The sequence below is a fragment of the Gopherus flavomarginatus genome, chromosome 3 (genome assembly GCF_025201925.1).
Source record: "Gopherus flavomarginatus isolate rGopFla2 chromosome 3, rGopFla2.mat.asm, whole genome shotgun sequence".
NCBI lineage: Eukaryota > Metazoa > Chordata > Testudines > Testudinidae > Gopherus > Gopherus flavomarginatus.
Window position 1 is genome coordinate 231,298,761 of NC_066619.1, and position 25,121 is coordinate 231,323,881.

The 25,121-nt window shown below is 40.7% G+C and overlaps 1 protein-coding gene across 5 annotated transcripts in view; it reads left to right on the plus strand.

Annotated features, from left to right (window-relative positions):
* DLC1 (DLC1 Rho GTPase activating protein) overlaps nucleotides 1-25,121 on the plus strand; it is a 365,039-nt gene that overhangs the window by 335,551 nt on the left and 4,367 nt on the right. For all 5 annotated transcript variants that reach the window (XM_050947317.1, XM_050947318.1, XM_050947319.1 and 2 more), the window contains 8 exons: nucleotides 1,111-1,192; nucleotides 9,542-9,605; nucleotides 12,654-14,080; nucleotides 15,557-15,733; nucleotides 17,712-17,871; nucleotides 18,099-18,297; nucleotides 21,564-21,777; nucleotides 23,141-23,255. In XM_050947317.1, the coding sequence (XP_050803274.1) occupies nucleotides 1,111-1,192; nucleotides 9,542-9,605; nucleotides 12,654-14,080; nucleotides 15,557-15,733; nucleotides 17,712-17,871; nucleotides 18,099-18,297; nucleotides 21,564-21,777; nucleotides 23,141-23,255 (2,438 nt within the window). The remainder of the gene's footprint in view (nucleotides 1-1,110; nucleotides 1,193-9,541; nucleotides 9,606-12,653; nucleotides 14,081-15,556; nucleotides 15,734-17,711; nucleotides 17,872-18,098; nucleotides 18,298-21,563; nucleotides 21,778-23,140; nucleotides 23,256-25,121) is intronic.

Here is a 25,121-nt window from a genome sequence, read left to right on the forward strand (position 1 = left end):
TTTTGCTAAAATTAGGAATTATCTGCAGTTTTCTGCAGAAAAGTCAAAATTCCTTACAATTTTCAGAAAATGATAGTCTGTTTTTTCCTGAAGGAAATGTAGACCAAATAGTTAATGAGAGGGGTTATTTGTTGGTCTAATGAAAAGTAACATTGTCTACATTGTCTCTGATCATGTTAGCAATTTTGCCTTGACCCTACTGATTTTAGCACTTGAACTCACTCTTCCTGATTTTTGGAGATTAGATCTTTATAGCAAATTGCTTTTCCTTATTCTACAAAATCTGTGTGGTCAGAAAGGCAATACACAGCTGCAGTAGTAGCTTTAGTGCCTGTTCATGTATTGCTTGAACATTCAGAACTGCCAGTGGCTTCAGTGGGAATTTTGACTGTGCAAGGAATCCAAGATCAGGAGTTATGTGACATTGAGGAATCTGTGGAGGACAGTAAATAATATTTATCTGGGTGCTGTTTCAGAGCTCTAGTAAACTTCCAGCACACTGCCAACATTGTTTCCTCCTCCTTGCTCTCCCAGAGTGTTTATCTAGACAATCTTTTAGGGAATGGCGACAGCACAGGGCTCTTAGCAGTTTGGCTTTTTTAAATGTCAGTTCATATCTCCTTAATGTCATAACAGTGACAGACTATTAAATTGCTTGATTAACAGCCAGAGAGATTGTTTTTCATTGTTTTCCAGAGATTTTGATTTTGATGACCTTTTGCTTTAATGTGAGGTATACAAGCTTGATCAAAAGTACTAATATTTGTTTTAAACTAGGCTAGCTTGACTCAGTTGCAGCTTCTGATGACAGGCAGATGGCTGCATTCAGCTTGTTGCGCCCTCTGTCTCTCCTTGTTCCATCTTTGCTTTGCTCAATATTTTTTCCATGACGCACGTGAACTTACCAGTTATCAGAGCTACACACAACAGTTTCTACGTGAGGAGTAAATATCTTTCTGGCATTTGAGATGGTAAGATGTGCAATATATCTTGGAGGAGCTGGTTGCCTGCATCTTAGTGAGCTGACTCGGAGACAGCTGGCTGCTTTGAAATGAATTACTTTTGGAAATAAGATTCTTTTTGATTGCCAGTCTCTCTTGTTTCCTTCAGATCTCCTGTTTCCCATTGACATCACTTTAGTCAAGCGAGAGCATGACTTTCTCGACAGAGATGCCATTGAGGCCTTATGCAGGTAAGTGAAATATTGTTTTGCAAGAAAGCACTCTATGTGCGATAAGAATAAGCTCAACTGAATCATTTACTAATTAATCATTTCTTTGAGGACTTTTGTTATCCAGTAACCATGGCCAGTATATATTAATTTCAAAAGTCATATAAATATGTTTGGGATTTTTATTTTTTTTAAAGTGCTAAAAAACAACTAGTGGCCATCTTCATGACAAACATTTCCCAGCCTCTTTAATTCCTTGTTTGGTTTGACTACGTGTTCTTGAATTATTAAGCCATAGCAGAATCAGAACTATGCTGGCTAAAACTGTATTTAAACAGGGTTGTTGCTAACATGACTGTATCATGGTCTCCATCACAAATGTGAACAGAGATGATTTTCTGAGAACTGTACTATTGCTATGTCACAGCCAGATTGCTAATCCCTTACTCACATTGGTGAGCAGTTACTTACACAAGTAGTCTAGCTGAGTGTAGTAAGAAAACTCATGCAAGTAACTGATCACCAGAATGAGTAAGGCATTAACAATTCTGCTTTAAGTATTCTAGACTACAAAGCCAATCACCCTGTTACAACATTGTATTCTGATACATTCAAAAAAAATTCCATTCTCCAGTGTAAGATTTCACTTTCTTGCATTGGGGTAGAGCCCCATTCCCCATCTTTCATATCTGCCTCTAGCTAGATACAAGTAAGTCTGGTAACTTTTTCCACTCTTGCTTTTCACTGCTGCAGCTTTCCAGCATGCTAGTCAAATGAACACTGTAGGCCACGGGTAGGCAACCTATGGCACACGTGCCAAAGGTAGCACGTGAGCTGATTTTCAGTGGCACTCACACTACCCAGGTCCTGGCCACTGGTCCGGCGGGCTCTGCATTTTAATTTAATTTTAAATAAAGCTTCTTAAACATTTTCAAAACCTTATTTATTTTACATACAACAATAGTTTGTTATATATTATAGACTCATAGAAAGAGTCCTTCTAAGAATGTTAAAACGTATTACCGGCACGCAAAACCTTAAATCAGAGTGAATAAATGAAGACTCGGCACCCCACTTCTGAAAGGTTGCCGACCCCTGTTGTAGGCCAATACATGCACATGTCATCAGCCTCTACGGAGTTAAAACCAAGTCCTGAAGAGAAGTTTGTACCTGTGGTGCAATTCTATGCTGTCCTCCCAGGACAAGGGAGAGAAAAAGGCAGAAGCTAGAATAGAAAGCACTTCAGAAATATCTAAAATGATTTAAGATGAGACACAGTAAAGGAAAATTAAGTTCACTTCACGTTCATTGAGAACAGACCATGTCATGTAAGTGAACATTTCACACACAAGATGCAATATACTGCATTTCAAGTGCTCATTTATATGCTCTGTAATCTGTAAGGCCATTTAACAGAAAGTACAGTGATTTTTATTTTTTTATTATTTTTTTTAAATAAACACAAGGAATTCCCAGAAATGTAGTCTTTCCTTGCCAGGAAAAAAAAATATGTAGCCAAGCCAGTGTACTTTGGATTCAATGCTCTCCTGCTTAAGTATTATCTTAACCTGGATTTTTATATTTATATTAGAGAAAAGTGGCTCTCTATCTCACTGAATGAAAGTAAGACTATTTTCTGTATTAAGCTATGACATTCCCTGCTAATGTGATCCATAAAGTTAGGTTCTGCTTTTGTAGCCTTCTACCTTAAAGATAAGTTACAAATCTTTAGGAAATGGAATCTGATCAAAGTAACCAGCTCAAAAAGACGTATTTTTTGTGAAAGTAGCCAGTGTTTTATATGGCTGTTGTTGTAAAATAGCTAATTTGCTTTAGTCTTCAAAATGTAATATACAATGTAATTTGCTTATTAGCCTAATGGGATTACTAAATACAGTAATTAAACCAAAGACACTGGTTTTGAAGCCATTGTGATTTGATCTGGCAGTATTGTACAAATGAAGAAGAATGTTTTTGATTTAAGTAAAAAATGTTGGAGATGTATTCAGATTCTGATAACTATGAAATAAAACCAAATAACTCCATGGAGCAACTCTGAAATCAGAATTTGACTACATATCCTTTTATAAATATTGTCCCATATTAATAGGTCACCAAATTCTATATTCCTTTAGGGTTCCATCATACTCCCTTGGTTAACTTTTTAAGTCAATTAAATATCTTTGGCTAGACTACCTCTAGCTAATGTGGCTTGGAATTAATATGCTATATTTCTTCATGCTTTTTGCATTTATTTTGACTGATGTAAAGACACTTTGTAAGCATCATAATGATTAATTTAGGAAAGGGCTTACAGCTGTTGTCACAGAGCCATAAATCTGTCACTAGATCTTGGCTGAAAATCTTAGCAGTTGAGAATTCTCTTGCATTTTTAGCACAATGTTCAGTTAACACCCAAATGCAATTGACAGTAACAAAGTAATGGGAGGGGTGTGTGTGTGTGTGTGACTGACTTCTTGTGCCCTGGGCTGAGAATATAATTCTCCATGTCAACTGGTGTGCTACTAGCAATCCTTGATGTCGTCTTATGTTTATTGCACATTTTACAAGGAAATTAAATCAGAACATACATTTTGAAAACAGACAGTAGAAGTGATCAGAATTACACATAATTTAATGCAGCACTTCAAATAACTTCTCCTACCTGAAGAACAGGGGGACACAATTTAATAAACAGCAGTTTATAATTTGAGCACCAGCAAAATTTTAATCACAGACTGATTGTGTAAATACGATTCCCTATTGAGAACTATAACGTGGAGAGATGTCAAGGAGTGTAGTGCTAAGTATTTGCTGCAAAACTTTTGGTAAATACTTCACTCTGAAAATATATAATACCTGCCTTACTTCAAAGGGAGGCATTATTATTTGTATACACTAAAGATTAGTGATTTACAGCTGGGTATGAAGAAAAGGTCCCTCCCTCCCAATAGTTTACAATCTAAGCGCCCCATCTGGTACAGACTCAGTGAGATCTGCACATGCTAAGCACCTCTGAGAATCAGGCCATCAAATTAGTTGCCTAAACAGGAACTTAAGTGCCCACTCTTAATTTTTTAAAATTTGAATGCTTGACTTAACTCTTTAAATTGGACTCAGTATTGACATTTTAGCAGGAATGGGCCCAAACCAAACTTCTGGATCCAAACACCTCCAAATTTAAGGGCGGCCCAGTTTCAGATCCCAATTTTATCATTTGAGCAGATCTCTAATTTGTATATGCTGCTCAAACCTGAATGTTAGTAGTTTTTTGTGGAAAGGTTGAATGTTGCCACTGTGTTACTGACTTCCCTGAGCAACTTAAACCACTAGATAAAATGGAGATTATAGAGATAGCATACAGTGCTCATGATACTTAGTAGCAACACAGTGGAAATAATTAGAAAATAGTCTGTTCCTGATCATGAAACATATGGTTAGGAGATAACATCAGGGATTATATCCTAATCTGCCAGGAATGCTTCAGGTGGTTACAGTCTGCAAAGCCCTGTTTGTTTGTTTCTTAAAAAGTTCTGTAGAGTAGTGACTAGGAATTTATCTTCAAAGGGATACTGGGCACACAATTTGTGGACGAAATAAGGTCCTGAAACATACTCATCCTAAGTTGTTACCTAAATACAAATTTTGTAGCAGACTGTTATGGAAATCCTGTCTGATCTCTCATTTTGGGGGTTTCTAAAGCACCACCACCATAGTGGCTAGACGCAGGCATAACTGCATAAGTGATATCGGAACATCCTTAAACCCTGAGGCTCCCAGACTTTTGAGCCAACTAAGATTACTGTAGCAGACCAACATGACTAGTGCTTGCAGCTCCTGCGAGCTTTTGAGTTTGGAGGGGCACAACCACCATTGCAGGTTAGAGTATGCACAAATGAATGGGAGGCAAGCAGGCAGTGAAGGCACATATGACCCAGCATAGAGACTCATCATTGAGGTATGGTGGAAAAGACTAAGTCCAAATCACAAAAATCTGAAGTACCAGCATTTAAGCATACTGTATGAATGACTGGAAACCACTACTTTAACGTAGGGTTAGGTATCAGGGGGTAGCCGTGTTAGTCTGTATCTACAAAAACAACAAAGAGTCTGGTGGCACCTTAAAGATTAACGGTTGCATCTGAAGAAGTGGTTTTTTACCCATGAAAGCTTATGTCCAAATAATTCTGTTAGTTTTTAAGGTGCCACCGGACTCCTTGTTACTTTAACATAGAGTAGTGGGCCAAATTTTGCCCTCAATTACACTATTCACACGTCTCACTAAGGGCAGAATTTGGCCCAGCAGCAATTTATTAAACCTTATGGCTGAGTGTGCCTAAAGGATTTAAATGCTCAATACCCAAGAAGTATTTTTGTAGGTAAGGGGTTGGACAACTAAAGGCCAAGTGGACGAAAAGAGAGAATTGGATGAGGATCTAGAAGGGGGAAAACTGGATCTGTCTGGGAAGACTGGGGACAAGGAGCCAGGAGGGATTGGGAATGGTTGAATAAAGAAATTGGAAGTGATGAGACAGAAGAGGTCTATACTGGGGAGAAAAGTCAGAAGAGTCTGTGCTCACTAGAGAACATTCCCCTCTAGAGCCTGGAATGGAACCTGTGATTTCTGAGTCTCACCACTCCTCTGCTGTCAGCAGATACCTGTGAAATCCATTGGCAATATGTCTCAATGCTCTGATGCCAAGTACTCTGAAAAAATCAGGTCTTAAGTGTATCAAATTTGGCCCCCCAAATCAGTGGACACTTTTTTTTTACCTTAATCTTCCTGTGCCTCAATTTCCCAGAGGAAATGAACAGAACAGATAATCATCCAGTGATCCATCCCATTGCCCATTCCCAGCTTCTGGCAAATTATTCAGAGTAGTGTGCCAGAAATAAGCCCTAAGGCCACACATTGAACAATGAGGAGAAAACAAAATATTGACTAGCTGCTCATTAAGTGAGCACAGTCCATCCTGTGCACTGAATGAGGTAGGGGTCCTATGGAAGAATAGTATGTGACTATAAATGCATATACACAACGGGGCTGAATTAAGGTTGCAGAGGCAACATTAATCTCAGCATTTCATACCTTTTGAGTGCTTGATTTTTATAACCTGAATAATTGTGTGTGTGTGGTGTGTGTATTCATTCAGTAGAACTACTTGCATATGGTGCCTTACTCTATAACGTGATTAAAGGTTTCAGTGTCTCAACTGTTTTAAACAAGCTGGATGTGTGATTATGGGGCTGTTAAATGAAACACATAGATCTGAGATATCTCTGTAGAGCATTTAGATTTTGAAAAGGAGACTGTTTTTATAATGAAAACGTGTCAGATCTGAAACAGATTCTTTACATGCCTGGTTGTTCCTGTAACTGATCTCATTTATAAAGGGATGATCTTAACTTGCTTTCATATTTGTGTTTGTTAGGGGTTGAGGTGTTTTGTTGTTTTTTAAAAGGATCTGTATAGAAATAGTCTCTACACTTTTATCTCATTCAGCTGTCCAAGAGTTTTATTTTAAATGGGGGGAGGGCAGGCTACAATATAATCATTGTGAAATCAAAGACACCCTTATCAGTCAGGCTCTAAATATGTTTTCCCTGACAGATCAAAGTGGTCAGGCTAGTTAAATGCAACAGGCTGGAAATAGATAAAACCTGATATGGGGACTCAGTGGCAGCTTTTTTGCTGTATGAGGCAAATGCTTCAATACTGTAAAATTCACAGATTGTTACATGAAACAGAACTGAAGACCAAGTCAGTATGCTTTGGATTGAGGCCCAGGAGTTCCAAATTATAAACCAAAAGTTAAAGAAAAGCCAAGTAGTGTTTACTCCTCTAGAAGATATTACAGTGACCCATGTTTTGAGTAATGTAACATTTTATCCACAATAGTGCAGGTATGCTTTTAAAAAAGCTCGTTTAGTTGTTTGCAACTAAACACTTAGGTTTTAACTTTTATTTAAAATATGAATTCCTTCTTCAAAATTAAATGAACAATTGCTGTTATGCAATCCAAAAAGGAGGGTTAATCACAATCAAATAGCCAAACCCTGTTGTAAAAGTTATTTGTGAACAACTCTGTTACAGTTTTTGTGTGTTTTGTTTTTCTTTCATGTTGATAGCTTAGAAAACTACACTGACTATATAACATGAGCACAATGCAGGTCATCCAAAAAAGAGAATCAAAATATCACATCAGTTTTTTGCAAGAGAAAAATGTCCCCTATAACATTTTGAGAGGAAATCAGAGACAGAGTGTGAGGGAGGAATTAAAAAATAATACATTTGAATACATTCTTCAGACAAAATTGTTTTGAATCTTACTCTATGTAGACTCGGGTAATGGCTGAACCTGCTATTTTTCATTAAGGCAGCAACACTTTCATGTGTGTACGTCCCTCCTCAGGGTTTGTTGTATTTGGGGAGGAAAAAATCTGTTTGGTAAGGCATCACGCACCAGAATGTCAGTTTCCTCCTGATACTTGCCTGAAGATCAGTAAACCTTATTCTGCTCTCCATTACACAACCAGGAGTAACTGCAATGAAGCCAATGAAGTTACACAAGGGTCAAGCTGGTGTAAGTGGAATCAAACTCAGCAAGTTTCACTGCACCGTGTAATTACTCTGAAGACAACATGGAGTGATGTTTTGGAATGGGGTTGTGCACTGTAATCTTTGTCACTTGGAGACAGGACAGTCTGTTGCAAAGGGGCACAGGACTGAGAGTCAAGACCTGGGTTCTACTCCCAGTTCCCCATTTGTAGATGGGAATAATGCCACCCTTTTGTTTTGTAGGGGTGTTTTGAAAATAAATAGCAATGTTTCTGAGACACTTAGATGCTACAGTGACAAGCCATAGGAAAGTACACAAGGAAATTATTCTGTCTTCAGAGCAGGGTTTGACTAGTGTGCTGAAAACAAGGCGTAGAACCATCCATTGAAGGATGAGGAAAACATTCCGCCCTCGACTTGCTGCATGACCTTGGTTTTGAGCAAGGCTCTGTACCTGTGTTTCATCTTTATCCCATAACTGGATCCTCAGTTTCTTAAAGGCCTGATCCTTCACCACTGAAACCAGTAAAAGCTTTGCCATAAACTTCAGTAGGTGCCATGTCAAACCCCATTCAAAAACCCTTGTCTGTGCAAACGGTGGGCAGAAAGTGAAGGAGATTGGTGGTTCATCCTCTAGGCATAACTAAGTTATTACATAAAAGTAACAAGACTCATCCCAGATACCTCTACATATCAGTACTTTCCTTTCAGTTTCTTTTTTTTTAAACTAAGGGTATATCATCTTCTCCAAATTTAGCTTAAAATATGTCAAAATTGTAAAATAAAGATCTACATTTTAAACTGGAGTGTTTATATGCTTGATTCTGCTCTCAATGAACTCCATGGCTAATTTATCAGTGGACTAAGAAAGGTCAAATTACTCTTCTTTAAACTGTATGCACTCAGGGCCTGATCCGACTCCACTGAATTTAGTGGAAAGAATTCCATTGACTTCAATGGGCACTAGATCAACAGCCAGCCAGCGAAGATTATACAAAAAGATGCATATAATACCTTAAGGTATGCAGATAAAAGTGCATTTCATGGGGAGCCTGGTTAATTATAGCTGCTGTACTCTTACCGAGCAACGAATTTTATTTTTGTTTAAGTTTATTTTATTTTGAGAGCCACAGTCTTAGGTATGAAAGAAACTGTACAGACTTGGAAGGAAGAACAAGGTCTATGATTTTTTATTTTATTTTATTTTATTTTTTGGAACAGATTAGCAGAGTTGTCCTGGGGCTGTCTTGAAAGTAATTATATTACACAACACAGGAACAAAATAGGCACCTGATGTGTGGAAAATTAGTTTTCCTCTTTGAGGTATCAGCCAGAAGGGTAAAAAATTAAAGCAACAGCAGGCTACATTACAACCACAATTGCAGAGAAGCACTTTCTTTGTACCTAATTCTCAGTTTGTCGGGATAATTTGCTTCAGGATTATAAGTAAAAATATAGTTGATATTAAGCAATAATTATTAGTAATTCATTAATTTAAAAACACTTTCAAACTTGGTCTGTCTCTACACAATTTGGACTCTTCAGTTATTCACTTCCCTCTCATTGACTAGACCCAGGGAACCTACTAAATGCTTATCTACCCGCCACTCTTCTCACCCAGAATTCAGCTGAAGTAATGTGTTAATAATTAAGCATAATAAGTGCTAATTGAGGCTCCCCTTGTGGCTATTTGTATGCAAAAGAGTTTGGAGATAGCCTTCACAAAAGCCTTTTAATTGAAATAGCCAGTGTCACAAAAGTCATGTGCCTGCTGTTGTTAATGTGGTGGGTTTTTGTTTTTTGTTCCACAGGCGCTTAAATACTTTAAATAAATGTGCAGTGATGAAGCTAGAAATTAGTCCACATCGGAAAAGGGTAAGTTGGGTTTGGTTTTTTTTTGTTTTTTTAACATCCTTCATTACAGAACCATTAAAAAAAAAAAAAAGCTGAACATGGTCTCATAGTTTCATCTAACTTAGCTGTAGTGCAAGATTGTTCCTGGGCCAAATTTGGCATCCTTATGCAGGCAAAACACTCTTTACACTTCATTGTGATCTTTTGATTAAGGACTGCAGGATTTGGCCCTGTAACTGAATATACTCATTGACTCAGTTAAATCTTTTATGCACTCTGGGACATGGATGTGAATCACTCTCAACTACTGTGCACTTATGGGGGTCAGCTGTGAAGATGATTCAGTTAGCTCATATGGTGCTGACTGATCAGCATGGACCAGAGTAAGTCATCATCTCAGCTAACTTGAGTTGACTTTTCAGAACCATGTTAGAACACCAAAATGCTTTATCATGTAGGCAGGCTCAGGGAGAGCAGAGGACTCCCAGCCTTTCCCAAAAGATGCTCAGCTTGCAGAGTTGGGCCCATTACTCCTGTGCTTTTAATCACTGTTTAAAATACTAATCTAAGCTAAGGCAAAATCTCTGAAGAATAGTGGTAAATAAGCTTGAAGTAGTTTGCACGTTGGTAAAGAAATCAGCATGGATTGTAGTTTCTTTGCTATTCACTCAAGAAAATCTCATTAGTCAGTGAGTCTTAAACCACTGCCATTCAAGGTGAGCAATGATAGAATTTCTAGTTTGGATTTGGTATGATAGTATTTTTTAAAAGTTTAGTTGCGCTTGATTTTTAATAGCAGGGTATAAATATTGGCATTATAAAACATTATATCCTTGCTTAAGTCCTTAATGGATGGGCAAAGGCATTGTGAAAGATTTTTTTTTTTTTTTGGACACTTTTTTTTTCTCTTCAGTTCAGTTGAACAGCTGGATAGCAATCTGAAAACATGTCTGAATGCTAAAGGTCAACAGTAGTTAGAACTGTGCCCTGGAAGGGAGTTGTTGCAGATGAAGTTGACTAAACTTAAGCAATACAAGTGATGCCCATTCTCATGACAAGAATGCATGCAAATACTCCAAGGGCTCAGTCTCTTATTTTTATTTTTTTTCCCTATCCATTTGTGGTATGTAGCAAAGAAAGTTCAAAGATAACATTTTTGATCATTCTACATTTCCTATATGTATGCTAAGTTTTCTGACTACCAGAAGATTTGTTTCCTGAAATCAAGTCTCTTTCCTGTTTCTGAGCCTGATTAACATCAGAGTGATCAAAATTTTCTACAAAGTCTGGATCTTATGTTTTAGTTTGGACCCATTTCTGGTTTTGACTCAAGCATCAGTGGAGTAATATACAAATATAGGGCCAAATTCCACTTTTGTTGACTTAACTGAGACCAGGATTTGGCTCTTAAGCCTTGTTTACATGAGCAAAATTACCTGTTACTGACAGGGTGTCAGCAATGGGTGCATCTATCTGAATGAATACTGTTTTCTTGGTCTTCCCTTGTAGTCAAATTATGTTTAACGCCAACTGAGTGGCACCCATTGTCAGCCATAGGTAATTTTCCTGTTCTAGGCAAACTTCTCCATTGTTTCCTTACTCATGAATAGAATCTTAAGTTTCGGCATCTGGACCACAGAGTGCAGTGTGTCCTTTATGCACTGTACATACGTGTGTTTGTAATCAAACACGAGTACTGGTTTTTTGTTTCCTCTCCCCCCCCCCCCCGGCTTTGTGAAGTGTCATATGACTAAAAAGGGAACTGGAGCTAGGGGAAGATACCCCATTAGAGGCTACATGAATAAAGCCCTCTGAATGATCATTGATTAGCCAGAGAATAAACTTAATAGTTCTTGTGTTCCTTATCTAACAAATGGCTTCTGTGGGGGGTTTTGTTTTTGTTGTGGTAGTGCTGGGGGGTGTTTTTTGGTTTTGGTTTGTTACTTTCTGTCTTCTTAAGGAAAACAATTTAAACAAACAAACTGGAACTTTGGCACATATTAACTATGTAAAAGACTAGCTTTGGCAAGCTTACCTTTTGTTCTTTGTTCAGCACCAAATGTGTATCCTGCATTACTTCGGTGTGTTAAAATAGTTCTCTTTTTAGTTCTGGTCTGCCAACTTGTGTGTCATATGATCTTCTCCATGTAGATGGAACAGAAGTGTGTTGGTCATACAAGATCATTCCTGTGCAGTAAAAGGTTGAGGCTTAAGTGGCAATGTTGAAACATACCCTCAGGCGCTGCCCATACATCAAGTATATCAGTGAAAAGGTTACTGACAATTTACTTGTGTTATACACCGTTGCTGGCATTTGCTGCTCAGTATCTATGAAGTAATGTTAAAATTGCCTGGAGCTAGTCTGAAGCAGAAACTTCACAGGACAATCTTAGTGGCAGCTGCTGGGTTATAGGGAGAGGAAAGGACCAGGTAAGAGCCTGGAGACATTAAACTCTGGCAGTGTAATAGGTTCTCTTGCTATCTCATTAGTCACAGTTATAAGACCATTTAAGCTTCAAGAATGGGTAAGAAGTTAAGCTACTTCAATTCAGAATGTCTGAAAAGCATCTGTTTATTGCAAAGGAGAATATAAACAGAGCCACTATCAACAGAGTAACATTGGAGAGAGACCGGAGTGAGACCTGCCCCTCACTGACTCCAGTTTAAAATGTTATGCATGCCAGGAATTTCCACTGATCTCAAGGGTATCCACTGTGACCAATTAATTAAAAGCCTAGAGATACTGGGGTTTGTTGAAAAGAGCAATTTAAGGTAGATTATATTGATTTGCTCAGTTTGCTTTATCTACAAGACGGCTTTGAAATGAACTTCAAGCATATATTTTCATCTATGTAAAAAAATTGTCTAAGATATATTGCATATTATATGTTATCATTAACTATGATTGGCTTAAAAGGCCCAATCGTGCTCTCTTTGAAGCCCATGGCTGTTTTGATATTAACTTAAATGATAGCAAGATCACACACTTAAGTATACTCACTGAAAAGACTTCACTATCATCACTACCAGTTTGCCATTATACCTTATGGATGCTCTCTTTGCTTGCAGAGTGAAGATTCTGATGAAGATGAGCCTTGTGCAATAAGTGGTAAATGGACTTTTCAAAGGGACAGCAAGAGGTGGTCCAGGCTTGACGAGTTTGATGTCTTCCCTCCAAAACAGGATTTGAATCCCTCATCCCCAGAAGCGCCTCTCCTGATTAACGCAGCTAGCCATGAAAGCGTGCTGACAGATCTCAGCGAGCGTCAGGAGGTAGCTTCCATTCACAGCACCAGCAGCACTAGTAGCCACCAAGTCACCCTCCAGAGTGAGGCAACCACCACCAGAACAAACTCAGTCGTTAGTGTTTGCTCATCAGGCAACTTCATAACGAATGATGATTCCTTCAGTAGCTTGCCCTCACCTAAGGAGCTGTCTAGCTTCAGCGTCAACATGAAAGCCAATGAAAAGAATGCCAGGTCTAAAACAAAGAGCCTGTTAAAGAGGATGGAGAGCCTGAAAATCAAGAGCTCTCACCATGGCAAAAATAAAGCCCCTTCCAAGCTGGGTCTTATTATCAGTGGGCCCATCCTGAAAGAAGGCCTGGATGAGGACAAGCTAAAACAGTTTAACTGCATGGAAATTTCTACCCTCAATGGCAATCATATTAATGTCCCCATGGTACGAAAAAGGAGCGTCTCCAATTCCACCCAGACCAGCAGTAGTGGCAGTCAGTCTGAGACAAGCAGCGCCGTCAGCACACCCAGCCCCGTCACAAGAACACGCAGCCTCAGTGCATATAATAAAAGGGTGGGAATGTACCTCGAAGGCTTCGACCCCTTCAACCAATCAACCTTCGGTGATGTCATGGAGCAGAACTTTAAGAACAGGGGAAGTTTTGCAGAAGACACTGTTTTTTTTATCCCTGAAGACCACAAGCCAGGTACTTTTCCCAAAGCACTCTCCAATGGTAACTTCTCCCCATCAGAGAGCAACTCTTCGGTGAACTGGAGAACTGGGAGCTTTCATGGACATGGCCATCTCTCCCTCAGGAGGGAGAACAGTGCAGAAAGCTCCAAGGAACTGATCACTGGGAAAAGGCGCAACTCCTCTAGCTCAGTGGGCAGCCGCCTTAGCATTTATGACAATGTACCAGGCTCAATTCTGTATTCCAGTACAGGTGACTTGGCAGACCTTGAGAATGAAGACATCTTTCCAGAGCTGGATGATATCCTGTACCATGTAAAAGGGATGCAGAAAATAGTGAACCAGTGGTCAGAGAAGTTTTCAGATGAAGGGGACTCTGATTCAGCACTAGATTCGGTTTCCCCATGCCCTTCCTCTCCAAAGCAGATTCACCTTGATGTAAATAATGATCGAACAACCCCCAGTGACCTTGACAGTACAGGAAATTCCTTGACTGAGACTGAAGAGCCCTCAGGAATGCAGGACAGAAGGGACTCTGGGGTGGGTGCATCACTGACACGGTCCAACAGGTCAGTAACAGGGGCTTCTGCACTAGACCAGAGGTGGGCAAACTTTTTGGCCCGAGGGACACATCTGGATGGGGAAAATTGTATGCAGAGCCGTGAATGTAGGGCTGGGACAAGGGGTTGGGGTGCAAGAGGAGGTGCAGAGTGCGGAAGGGGGCTCAGGGAGGGGGTTAGGGTGCAGGAAGGGTTTGGGGTGCAGGCTCCGGCCCAGCGCCACTTGCCTTGAGCAGTTCTGGGGTGGCAGTGGCACACACTGGGGCTAAGGCAGGCTCCCTACCTGCTCTGGCTCCGCACCACTCCCAGAAGTGGCCAGCATGTCTGGCAGTGGCTCCTGGGGTGGGGTGGGGTGGGGCAAGTGGCTCCGCCGCACGCTGCCCTCGCCTGTGAGTACTACCCCCAACGCTCCCATTGGCTGCGGTTCCCCATTCCTAGCCAATGGAAGCTGCAGGGGTTGGTGCCTGCAGGTGAGGGCAGCACACGGAGCCCTGTGTACCATCCTGTCCCCCCCATACACACAGGGGGCTGTGGTGCCAGCCACTTCTGGGAGTGGCATGGGGCCAGGGCAGGCAGGGACCCTGCTTTAGCCCTGTTGCATCACAGGGCTGGCAATCGTGCGGGCTGGATTGAAAGCCCTGATGGGCTGGATCCGGCCTGTGGGCCATAGTTTGCCCTCCCCTACACGAGACCCAATTAAAGCCTTAGCAGAGCAGAAGTTATGGTGATTAAAGCAAATATGTGACTTTTCCATATCAGTGTCAGAAATTAAGGGTAAGGATAATATTTTTATAGCGCCTTTAATCCAGGATGGTTTCCAACCAAGCCACTTTAAAACAGTGTATTTGTTTATTCAGAATGTGTCCACCACCGAAATGCAACTTTCTGCAGTGCAATGAGAGAGTCATCTCCAGCAACATTAAAATAGTTTTTGGGGGTGGGCGAGGAATAACTTGTCAAACTGAAACTGGGGTGTGTGGGGAATGCAGAATGTAGTTGCCCGAATTTTACATAAGCCAGGATACTAGTGGTGGTATCCCTGCTCTTTCCAAAACAACATCACAAAAGAGACCCCGGCTATGTGGTCAAAGCCTTCATTTTACAACTTGTTCAAAATATGATACTTCCAACAGCATAGTGCTCCTTTCTACCATATTGTGCAAATCACTGGGAGGTAGTTAGTGCTATCATGGCCATCAGCCCAGGTTGTGTGCTCCTACATTAACATCTGGAAATTTTGCCTCATCTACTATATAACAGGAGTTAGGAGTTTCTGATATGTAGTAGATGAGGCAAAATTTCCAGGTGTCGTCAGAGAAATCTCAATATGGAATGGAATGTTCTGCTAAATTGCACATTCTTAAACAACACTCATTAGAACGAATGCCCTCCACATCATTAGAGAGAATCCTTTCATTGTGGCTTCTACATGTATCTTCAAAGACACTTCAATAAATTGCCTTATTTTCCCCTCCTTTCCTGCAGGCAGAGACTGAGATGGCACGGCTTTCAGAGCTCCCACGGGCCCAGCTTGAGCTCTGTGTCATTACAGATTAATAGCCAGTCTGTGGCACAGATGAACCTACTGCAGAAATACTCTCTTTTGAAGTTAACTGCCCTCCTGGAGAAATACACACCTTCCAATAAGCATGGCTTCAGCTGGTAAGGACCATTCAAATCCTAGGGATTTGCCTGTCATGAATGAATACAGAAAACATCACTAATCCCCAACTATCTTCCCTGTTCCTGTTTACTTGCATCTAATTAACATGCATTCTGTCACCTTCCTGGGAGGGCTCCAGCCTCAGAGGACAATAGTAAACCCATTAACCCTTCACTTGTTTTAATGTCATTGGGTGGCAGATACTCATTAATAGGGAGCCACAGAGGGTGGCTGCAATTAGCACAAGAGACATGGGAATGCATTTCAATACAGATGCTCACGGAGCACAGACCAGCTGGCTGTGTTGGGAAAAGTCCAGCTAGAATCCACAGCACAAAGGAGTAATCGTGTATTAAACCAATTGGCACTTAAGGAGACCTATTTCAGTGCAACTTAAGATACCAGAAAACTGTCTTCAAAGTCTACTGCCTTTCTCCTTCATTGGTGGTATTAATATTATTTATTTAATGCCAGGGCACTTCAGTTGAGTAAGTTTCCCTCACTTCTAGTGTGTCACTATCTAACCACTAACTTTTTTTTATGCTGAATACGTTTTAAAAGAAATACCCAAATCCAGTTATTTTATTATAAAAACAAAATGAAAAAATTAGCAAGTTTGGAAAAACAGCTGAGTTTTCATGCAGCCACTTCAGGTTTTCGTTACCTAGTCAATATCTTTTGTCAAATTAGTGAAATAGAAAACCTGTTACTGCCATATCTGTATTGCACAGTCTGTGTAACCGTAAAGCAGCAAAAAGTACAATATAGTTTGGGGGGTTCCCCCTTCGTTCTTATGGCCTCCTCCCTTCTCCAGGGCTTGGAGTATTTAACTCCAACATCAAAGTAGCTCCTGTTCAAAGGCTGTTATTATGTGAGCCATGCTAAATACAGAAGTTGTTTGTTCTGAAAGACAGAAATAAGTATTGACCGGTTATCCCTGCATGCTTCAGATTCTCGGTGGGGATCGTAATGTGTTCTTTCACATTCTGCTGGCATGTTTTTTGACAAAGCAAGTATTATTCACACATATATCAATAGTGCCCCATGTTTAACTATAGTGTAATACAGTTTGATTCTTTTTATTTTTCGTAGAACAGATTAGCCCCCAAAAGCATAATACATTGTTTGTATAGTTAACTATACATGCAAAAGTTAAGTCTCCGTTTTCTGTCCTCCGAAGTTTTGTATCCTACATTAACTTTCTCTTTCATTAGCAAGATGATCTCAACACTTTCAAATGCTAAAGGATTTTTTTAATATGAGAAAACACTCTTGAGAATCCAAGAGTAAATAATTCTTTTGAGCTCTGGTAAATTTTTCCTCTGAGTCAAAAGCAAATGGAAAGGTGTCTCATTGAAACTAGGGGTCTGGCAAGGAGGGGGGCGGTCCCTCAAAGGGGTCATTGGAAGAACTGAAATTTTTAGCTGATAAACTCAAATGTATTACATCAGCTTCCTGCTGTTACACATACGGGTGGGTGGTCGGGCTGGCTTGAGAGCTTTATAGACTAAGTGGTTGAAATACAAAAAGGTTATTGTTCACATGCCCATCTTTCTTGAGAGACCTAAAGAAGCTACATTATAAAGGCTTGTTGGCCACGGGATTTATTTTGAGTCTACTATAGTTCATCCTGGCTCCTGTTCTACCCCAGGGCATTTGTTGTACCAGTGTTTATAGACTAGCACCTCCTATTAATGCTTGTAATCAACATGTAGCCCCCTCCTAACATTAAGCATCATAGAGATGCTCCATTTCCCACCCCCACCTTCTGTAGAAAAGAGTAAATATTTCGTTTTCAGTGCTACAAATAAGCCTTTCACATAATATTCACTCTATTAAAGTCTTTCCATTTCACTTTATTTTTTAGCATGTTACAGCTACTGGAATCTAGAAGCTAGGGGTGGGTGGGTGTGGTGAGAATGCTGTGTATGCTGTGCTAACAGCTATGCTTTCTCCTCCTTTTCTCTGCTTAAACAGGGCTGTACCAAAGTTTATGAAAAGGATTAAGGTCCCAGATTATAAAGACCGAAATGTGTTTGGAGTTCCCCTGCCAATTAATGTCCAGCGTACAGGGCAGCCTCTCCCACAGAGCATTCAGCAAGCCATGTGGTACCTCCGCAGCCACTGTTTGGATCAGGTTAGTTTCACTTCACTACCATTCCACTACGCTGTCACCATCCCAGCACTTGATTATTTATTGTTCTTGAGCCAAATCTTCAAGCCCTTATTTCCTTTTTACTCTAGCCATATTCAAGCACAATTCCCACCGAAGTCAGTGGGTAGCACTGTAGGATTTGGCACCTCCTTGGTGGATTTAATGTCTGTGGTTTTTTTTCTTCTTTTTAAATATGCAAACACATGTAGGTTGGACTATTCAGGAAATCTGGAGTCAAGTCAAGAATCCAGGCTTTGCGCCAAATGAATGAGAGCGCAACAGACAGCGTTAACTATGAAGGCCAGTCTGCATACGATGTGGCAGACATGCTAAAGCAGTACTTTCGTGATCTACCTGAGCCCCTCATGACGAACAAACTCTCTGAGACGTTCTTACAGATCTACCAATGTAAGTCCTCAGATTCCCAGAGTGAGACAGAAAATTGGGCCCTGGTTTCAGAGAGCTTTGACTTCTGAAGAAATTGCAAATTTGCTTCAAAAATTACTATGTCCTTTTACATCAGGATTGCCCAAACTTGTGATATTCCTTCATCTTGTGTCATTTTATGCCCGATAGTAGCACTCAAACTTATGAAAACATTTTTTAATCGTACAGCTGCCATTTTATCACTTATACTACTGGGGCCTAGGGTGGGATCCACAATGGTACTTAGGCACCTGAGTCCCAGTGTTGGCTCCACTGCAATCCATAAAACTCCTGCCGAACCCTCTTGGCACTTAAACTCCTTTGATGCCTAGGGGCTTGTCTACACAAATAATTGTTTCATGGCATAGTGGGGTGTGACTCTACCACACACCGGCCTGCCACAGACAAACTATCCCTGTAGACCCTGCCGATGTGCAGTTACAGTTACTTAGTGCACTTTGATCCAGTCCCGTTTCAAGGCGGGTTAAGATCAAGGTGAGTGCCCTTAATCAGTGGCCTAGACAGTCATTTTCACACACTCTAACCCAATGGCTATTTAATTTATCTTCCGTGGAACAGTCGTTGGGCTAGAAAGGGGGGGGATTCCGGTCCAATCTCCCAGTTCCAATCACTTTTTTTATTTCTCCACAGTGGAATAGCTTCAGCAGGAGAGATTGCAGGAGCCCCACATATGACTATCCCAGAGCTCAGCGGTTAGAGCTCTGTCCCGAGAGGTGGGAGATCATTGTCCAAATCCTTTCTCCCCCTCTGGCAGAGGAAGGAATTTAGTTCTGGGTCTCCCACATCCCAGGCAAGTCCTCTAACCACCAAGTAGAAGTCAAAAGGCGGGTGGTGCTGCTGATGCCAACACCACCACAGCCATTCTGCATAGCACGAGGCAGGTGCCTAACTCATTTAGCAAGAAATATCTTGGGCATCTCAGCAATCTGACTCCAGGTGGCTGGTTCCTGTTCATGGATCAGTAAGTAGAGTTAGGTGCCTATCTCCAAGAAGGGGGCAGGGCTTAGCACACACCTCTCATTGACATATCCTATTAGCTAGCTCTGGCGGCTGGCATGCTGACTCTTTGTGGATTGAACTCTTAGGTGCTTATCGTCCTCTACAATGAATAGGGGGAGCCTGTGCCTAACTCGGCTTCGTGGATTGCAGAGTTGTTCCTGTGAGTCTCTCCCCATCCCCCTTCCTGGTGCCTAAAAGTGAGGTGCCATGGCGCTCAGCGTTACAACACTGAAGTCCCTTTGTGGATTCCCCTACACAGCTAATGTACTGATGGGCGCTCTATACATAGCATGGTTGGAATGATTTCCAAAATCCTTTGTTTTAGCATACAGTGTAGTCTAATTATCTGGAAAGAAACAACTGATCTCCCAGTAGGGTGATTCCCTTCATTTCAGCTTGATAAATTGAGTTCTGTACAGATTGTGTAGGGGGTCTTTTGGTGACTACACAATAGATGATCAGATCACACTCCAATTCCCAATTTTCCCTCTGTGTTGCGCTGTTAAGATGAGAATACCTAACCGTTCCTTTGGAATGGGCGGGAGTCAGCTATCATAACATTTGGATCCTCTGACCTCTTTGGGAGACCAGGTTGATGGATACATGGACCTTGTGATTTCATGCTCTGTGGTCCCATTGTGTCCTCCTAGGCTCCATGGTAGGGTAGCTCCAATAGAGCTGTGCTGTGAAGGACTCTTCATGCTATCCATCTAGGTTTCATTACTGCCCTTGTCACCATATCTGAATGCCTTACACCGCCTTACCCCAAAACTCTCCAGGAGAATTCTACAGGGCTGAAGGAGATGTGCTAACGCGGACTCACTTAGCACCAACTGATATGATGTGGGATAGGGATGCAGAGGAATGATGGCTGTTCAACCACCCTGGACACCAGCCCTTCAGAGAGATACTTTCTAGTGGCTGGTGGCAAGGGAAGTTTAATTGGTGCTACAAAAACTGCACTCCCCATTCTGTCTCTCCTTCCCCTGGGATTGATCTGCAGGGGTTGCAGCTGCTCTGCCCATAAAAGGGGATGAGCTAGGCCAGAAGTTTTGATATGCTGTCCATAGACAGCAAAATCCTTTGGAAGTTGTTGTAAATTTTTCTTCCATGTGTATGGCCAGAATTTCCCCTTCCCTTGGTATTATGCTTAGCATATTGTATCTGATTGTGCCTGTGCACCACTTGTAAAATGCCTTGAGCTTGTTGTTGAGGGTGGAAGGCAGTATATCATATGTAAGATATTTTAGTGTACCCTTTAAAACATTAACATCACCACCTACATCCATTTTTTAAAAAACCCTACAGTTTAGCTTATGCTCAAAGTGATACAAAATAGATGGTCTGTTAGTAATGAGAGAATTACAGATGAGACATACCGCCAAGTTTCTCTTGAGTATGTCATCTAAGTTTTGCAGTGCTAATGATGATACAAACACCACATGATTCAGCCCCTCGAGTTGCCTTTTTGGAGATGGTTCACTGGTACTCACTTTGAGAAGCAGAGCTGGCCTGGGTTATTTCATTTTTTTTTTTCCTTCTCCAGACTCTCAGTTTTTATAAAAACATGAGTCAAAATTTCCTGCCCAAGGTGTTTGTTGTCAGTAACCACGGAGCCGTGTAATGGTATGGGGCCACATGTCAGTGACTTTCTTTTTCCACCATGTGACTTTGAAAGATCTCAATAAAACAGGCCTGTGTGTGTTTGGTGAAGCACTTTCTGGTATTTTATGGCATCAGTGTTGAAAAGGTTTAGTACCCATTTATTTATTTCATTTTATTGCTTCACTGATTTGTTAAATATATTTCCCTCATGAACTTTTTGAGAATTGAAGAATTTTTGCTGGAGTCTCTTAGCTAGACTTTGTTTCCATGTTCGACACTGCCCATGGTCATCAGTCAGACTTCTGCAATTAACAGCTCTTTTAGCAGAGGTGCAGAAGGATGTAGTGCTTGAAATTAAATTCTATTACAAATTGTGGTACAGGCACAACTTTTATACTGTTGAGTTTCTCTTGAGGCAGGAAATAACTGAGGGTAGGTAAGTTGGTGGCAATAAAAAAGAAAAATTCATTTGTATGTTGCCTGTGACTAGTATGCCCCCTGGAGGAAATCCTTGCAAACCTGAATAAAATAGTTTGAAGCTGGAGTTTGGATTTGAATGTATTCATGCTTGTGTATGTGTGGAAAATGAGTGAGCTGATGAGAATATTACTAATATTATGCAGATGTGCCAAAGGATCAGCGGCTCCAGGCTATCAAGGCTGCTGTTATGCTTCTACCTGATGAGAACAGGGAGGTCCTACAGATTCTTCTCTATTTCCTGGGTGATGTCACCGCTGCAGTGAAGGAAAACCAGATGACGCCAACAAACCTTGCTGTGTGTTTAGCACCTTCCCTCTTCCACTTAAATACTCTCAAGAGAGAGAATTCTTCTCCAAGGTATGTCTCCAAAGAGTGAAGGAGAATATAGTTCAGTACTACCATTCCTGTGATACTACTCCTTTATATCATTTAGCAAGTATGGGGATTCCCCTATTACAGCTACCACCTTGAACTTGCTTTGAAGTAAGTGAATTATCTCCACCACCACCACCTTTGATTACATTGGAAGCTTTAGAAGATATGTTAGGTGCAAAATGTATATTTGATCCCACTCTGAATTGCTGTAGGTATTTATAAAACAAAACTAACCTTTAGAGACTTCAAAAGTGGCCAAGGAAATGCAGTGTCCGCCCCACAATGGTAGCGCCTGTAGCATAATGTGAACTCCTCTAACTTCTCCTGCAGTTGTACAGAAGTATTAAAATAACACCACTAGGTATCACTGAGGATTAAGAGGGCATGTTTTAGCCTCTTTACTGCATATGTCTTGCAGGGGTAATACACCTCGTTCAGTTTTGCCACTATTCTGTGTCAAACTAGGTAATTAAACTTGAAATTCCCAGAGTTTAGGTCAAGCTAAAGAAGGGGTGGGTGTTATGAAGTTTATTGGGGCATTCCTTTGCATACGGGTTGGTAGAAAAATGAAAGAGGTGGTCAGATAAGAAAGTAACCAGGTCTGAGGAACAATAGATTTACCCTCATTCACTGGAGAGCAACATATTTTACCCATAATCAGAATGGAGTAGTCCAATTAGTGCTTCTTCCTCATTCATTTTATATATAATCACACACTAACGCTGGTATTCAGATCACCAGTGAACCAAAGTGTTTACAGACAGGTGTTTATTCCAATTTCTGCTTATCTGGGGGCCAATTGAAAGAAAAGCCTTTGCCCTAGGGATGAAAAAGTCACCAAATAGATTACCAGGGACTAGAATCACATGGAGGAGTTAGGCTGAGCATTGCAGCACCTAACATTTAGGGGCCCTGCGACTCAATGGAATTCAGAGCCATGAGTTGGGCGTGGGTGATAAGTGCTATTGAAATTTTTCAAGACATTGAACTATGACTGGTAACCAGCCTTTGAGGCCATTTTAGCAACAGCCCCACAGCTCTTTACTCTAGGTGGAGTCTCAGTTTTCCCATTAGGAACACTCCATTCTCTTTACTGGAACTGATCATGGTGGTCAGTAGGAAGCCAGTGTGGCTATTTCCAACTATGAATAAGTTTGCAGTGGGTTAGGTATGCCTGTTCTGTGGCAAGTCTGCAGTAGCAAGAAAAGACGTCAACATTTAACATTACACCAAACGTTTCTGTCCTAGGCAGCTCTGGTCTATGCTATCAGGACATTAATTAGTATAACTGCACACTTACCAAACCATTAACTAATACTGACTTGTTTATTTTCCTCCTCTGTAGGGTGATGCAAAGAAAACAGAGTCTGGGCAAACCTGATCAGAAAGATTTAAATGAAAACTTGGCTGCAACTCAAGGCCTTGCCCATATGATTGCTGAGTGCAAGAAGCTTTTCCAGGTGAGACAGCCATCTGTGAAACGAATAGAACCACTCAAAAGAGATCTATGAAAAAGACAAGTTTTCAATGGAGAGCCAAGAGTCTCTTTAGTTTGTTTAAAGACTATATTATTAGACAAACAAATAAGCACCTTTTAAAAAGCATACAGAATCATAGGACTGGAAGGTCCCACTAGAGGTCAGTCCAATCCCCTGTACTCGTGGCAGGACTAAGTATTATCTAGACCATCCCTGACAGGTATTTTTCTAACCTGGTCTTAAAAATCTCCAGTGCTGGGGATTCCACAACCTCCTTAGACAACTTATTCAAGTCCTTAGCTACCCTGACAAGAAGTTTTTCCTAATGTATAGTGGAAGAAGCATTTCTCGTGTCTTGGTTACAACACTCCTGCTAATACATCCCAGAATGATTGCTTTTTTTTTTTTTTTTTTTTTTAACAACAGGGTTACATTGTTGACTCATATTTAGCTTGTGATCCACTATGACCCCCAGATCCCTCTTCACAGTACTCCTTCCTAGGCAGTCATTTCCCATTTACTTCAGACCATTTCTCCAGATCACTTTGAATTTTAATCCTATCCTCCAAAGCACTTGCAACCCCTCCCAGCTTGGTATCGTCCACAAACTTTTATAAGTGTACTCTGTGAGTTTATCTAAATAATTGAAGATATTGAACAGAATCAGACCTAAATCCAATCTCTGCGTTACCCTACTCATTATCCTCCCCCTCCAGCTTGACTGAACCACTGATAACTACTCTCTGGGAATGGTTTTCCAACCAGTTATGCACCTACCTTATAGTAGCTCCATCTAGGTTGTATTTCCCTAGTTTGTTTATGAGAAGGTCATGGGAGACAGTATCAAAAGCCTTACTCATGTCAAGATATACCACATCTACTACGTCCCCCTATCCACAAGGTTTGCTATCCAATTGAAGAAAGCTATTAAAATTGGTTTGACAGTATATTTGTTCCTGACAAATCCATGCTGTTACTTATTACTGTTACACACAATATATACATATTTATATATAATACGTATGTTTGTTGTAGGTGGTGCTGGTATTGAGGACTGCAGTTTTTCCAATCCACAGGGTTCAAAAATTGAGTCAGATCCCAAAGCATGAATGTGGTTTAAAATAGAAGCCTTGGGCTAGAACCCAATAGCTGGGAGAAGGTGCTCCAGGAGGTGGGGCATTAGGATGTGGAATGGTGTGAACATGGCTGGGTGTCTGACTTGAGGCCCGCCCTCTGATGTGCAGAAGAGCTGAGCACTCAACTACAAATTAAAGTCAATGGGAACTGTACTGTGAACATGTAAATTGTTATTAAAAGTTGAGTACTCTGAAAAATTAGGCCCTATGCTTCTCAAATTGAGCACTCAAAATTAGTGTAAAATTTTATATTTGTGTCACGTCCCCATCTGTGGAATGGGAATAATAATACCCCTTCACCACATAGGGATGTCATGAAATTGATTCATTAATGTTTGAGAAGTGCTCAGATCCTATAGTGTGATTGCCATAGAAATGCCCATAAGGCAATTAAATATTCTGTGTTTGGGACACAGTTTGAGTAGTGTGCAATAAATGAGGCATAGGGCACACATTGAACAATGAAAAGAAATATTGAGTAGCGGTTCCTTTAGTGAGCACCATCCATTCTGTGCCCTGAATGAGGTCCTATGTAAAAATAATTAAATAAATAATGTAATTAAACTGTAGTATGATGCATGCACACTATTAGATCAAATTAAGGCTCCATGAGCAATTTTAATTCTGCCACTTAACATGAGTGTTTGATTTCACAACTGTAGCATTTTAAATGTTGTTTGTATGCAATATGTATACATATACTGCACCCCTC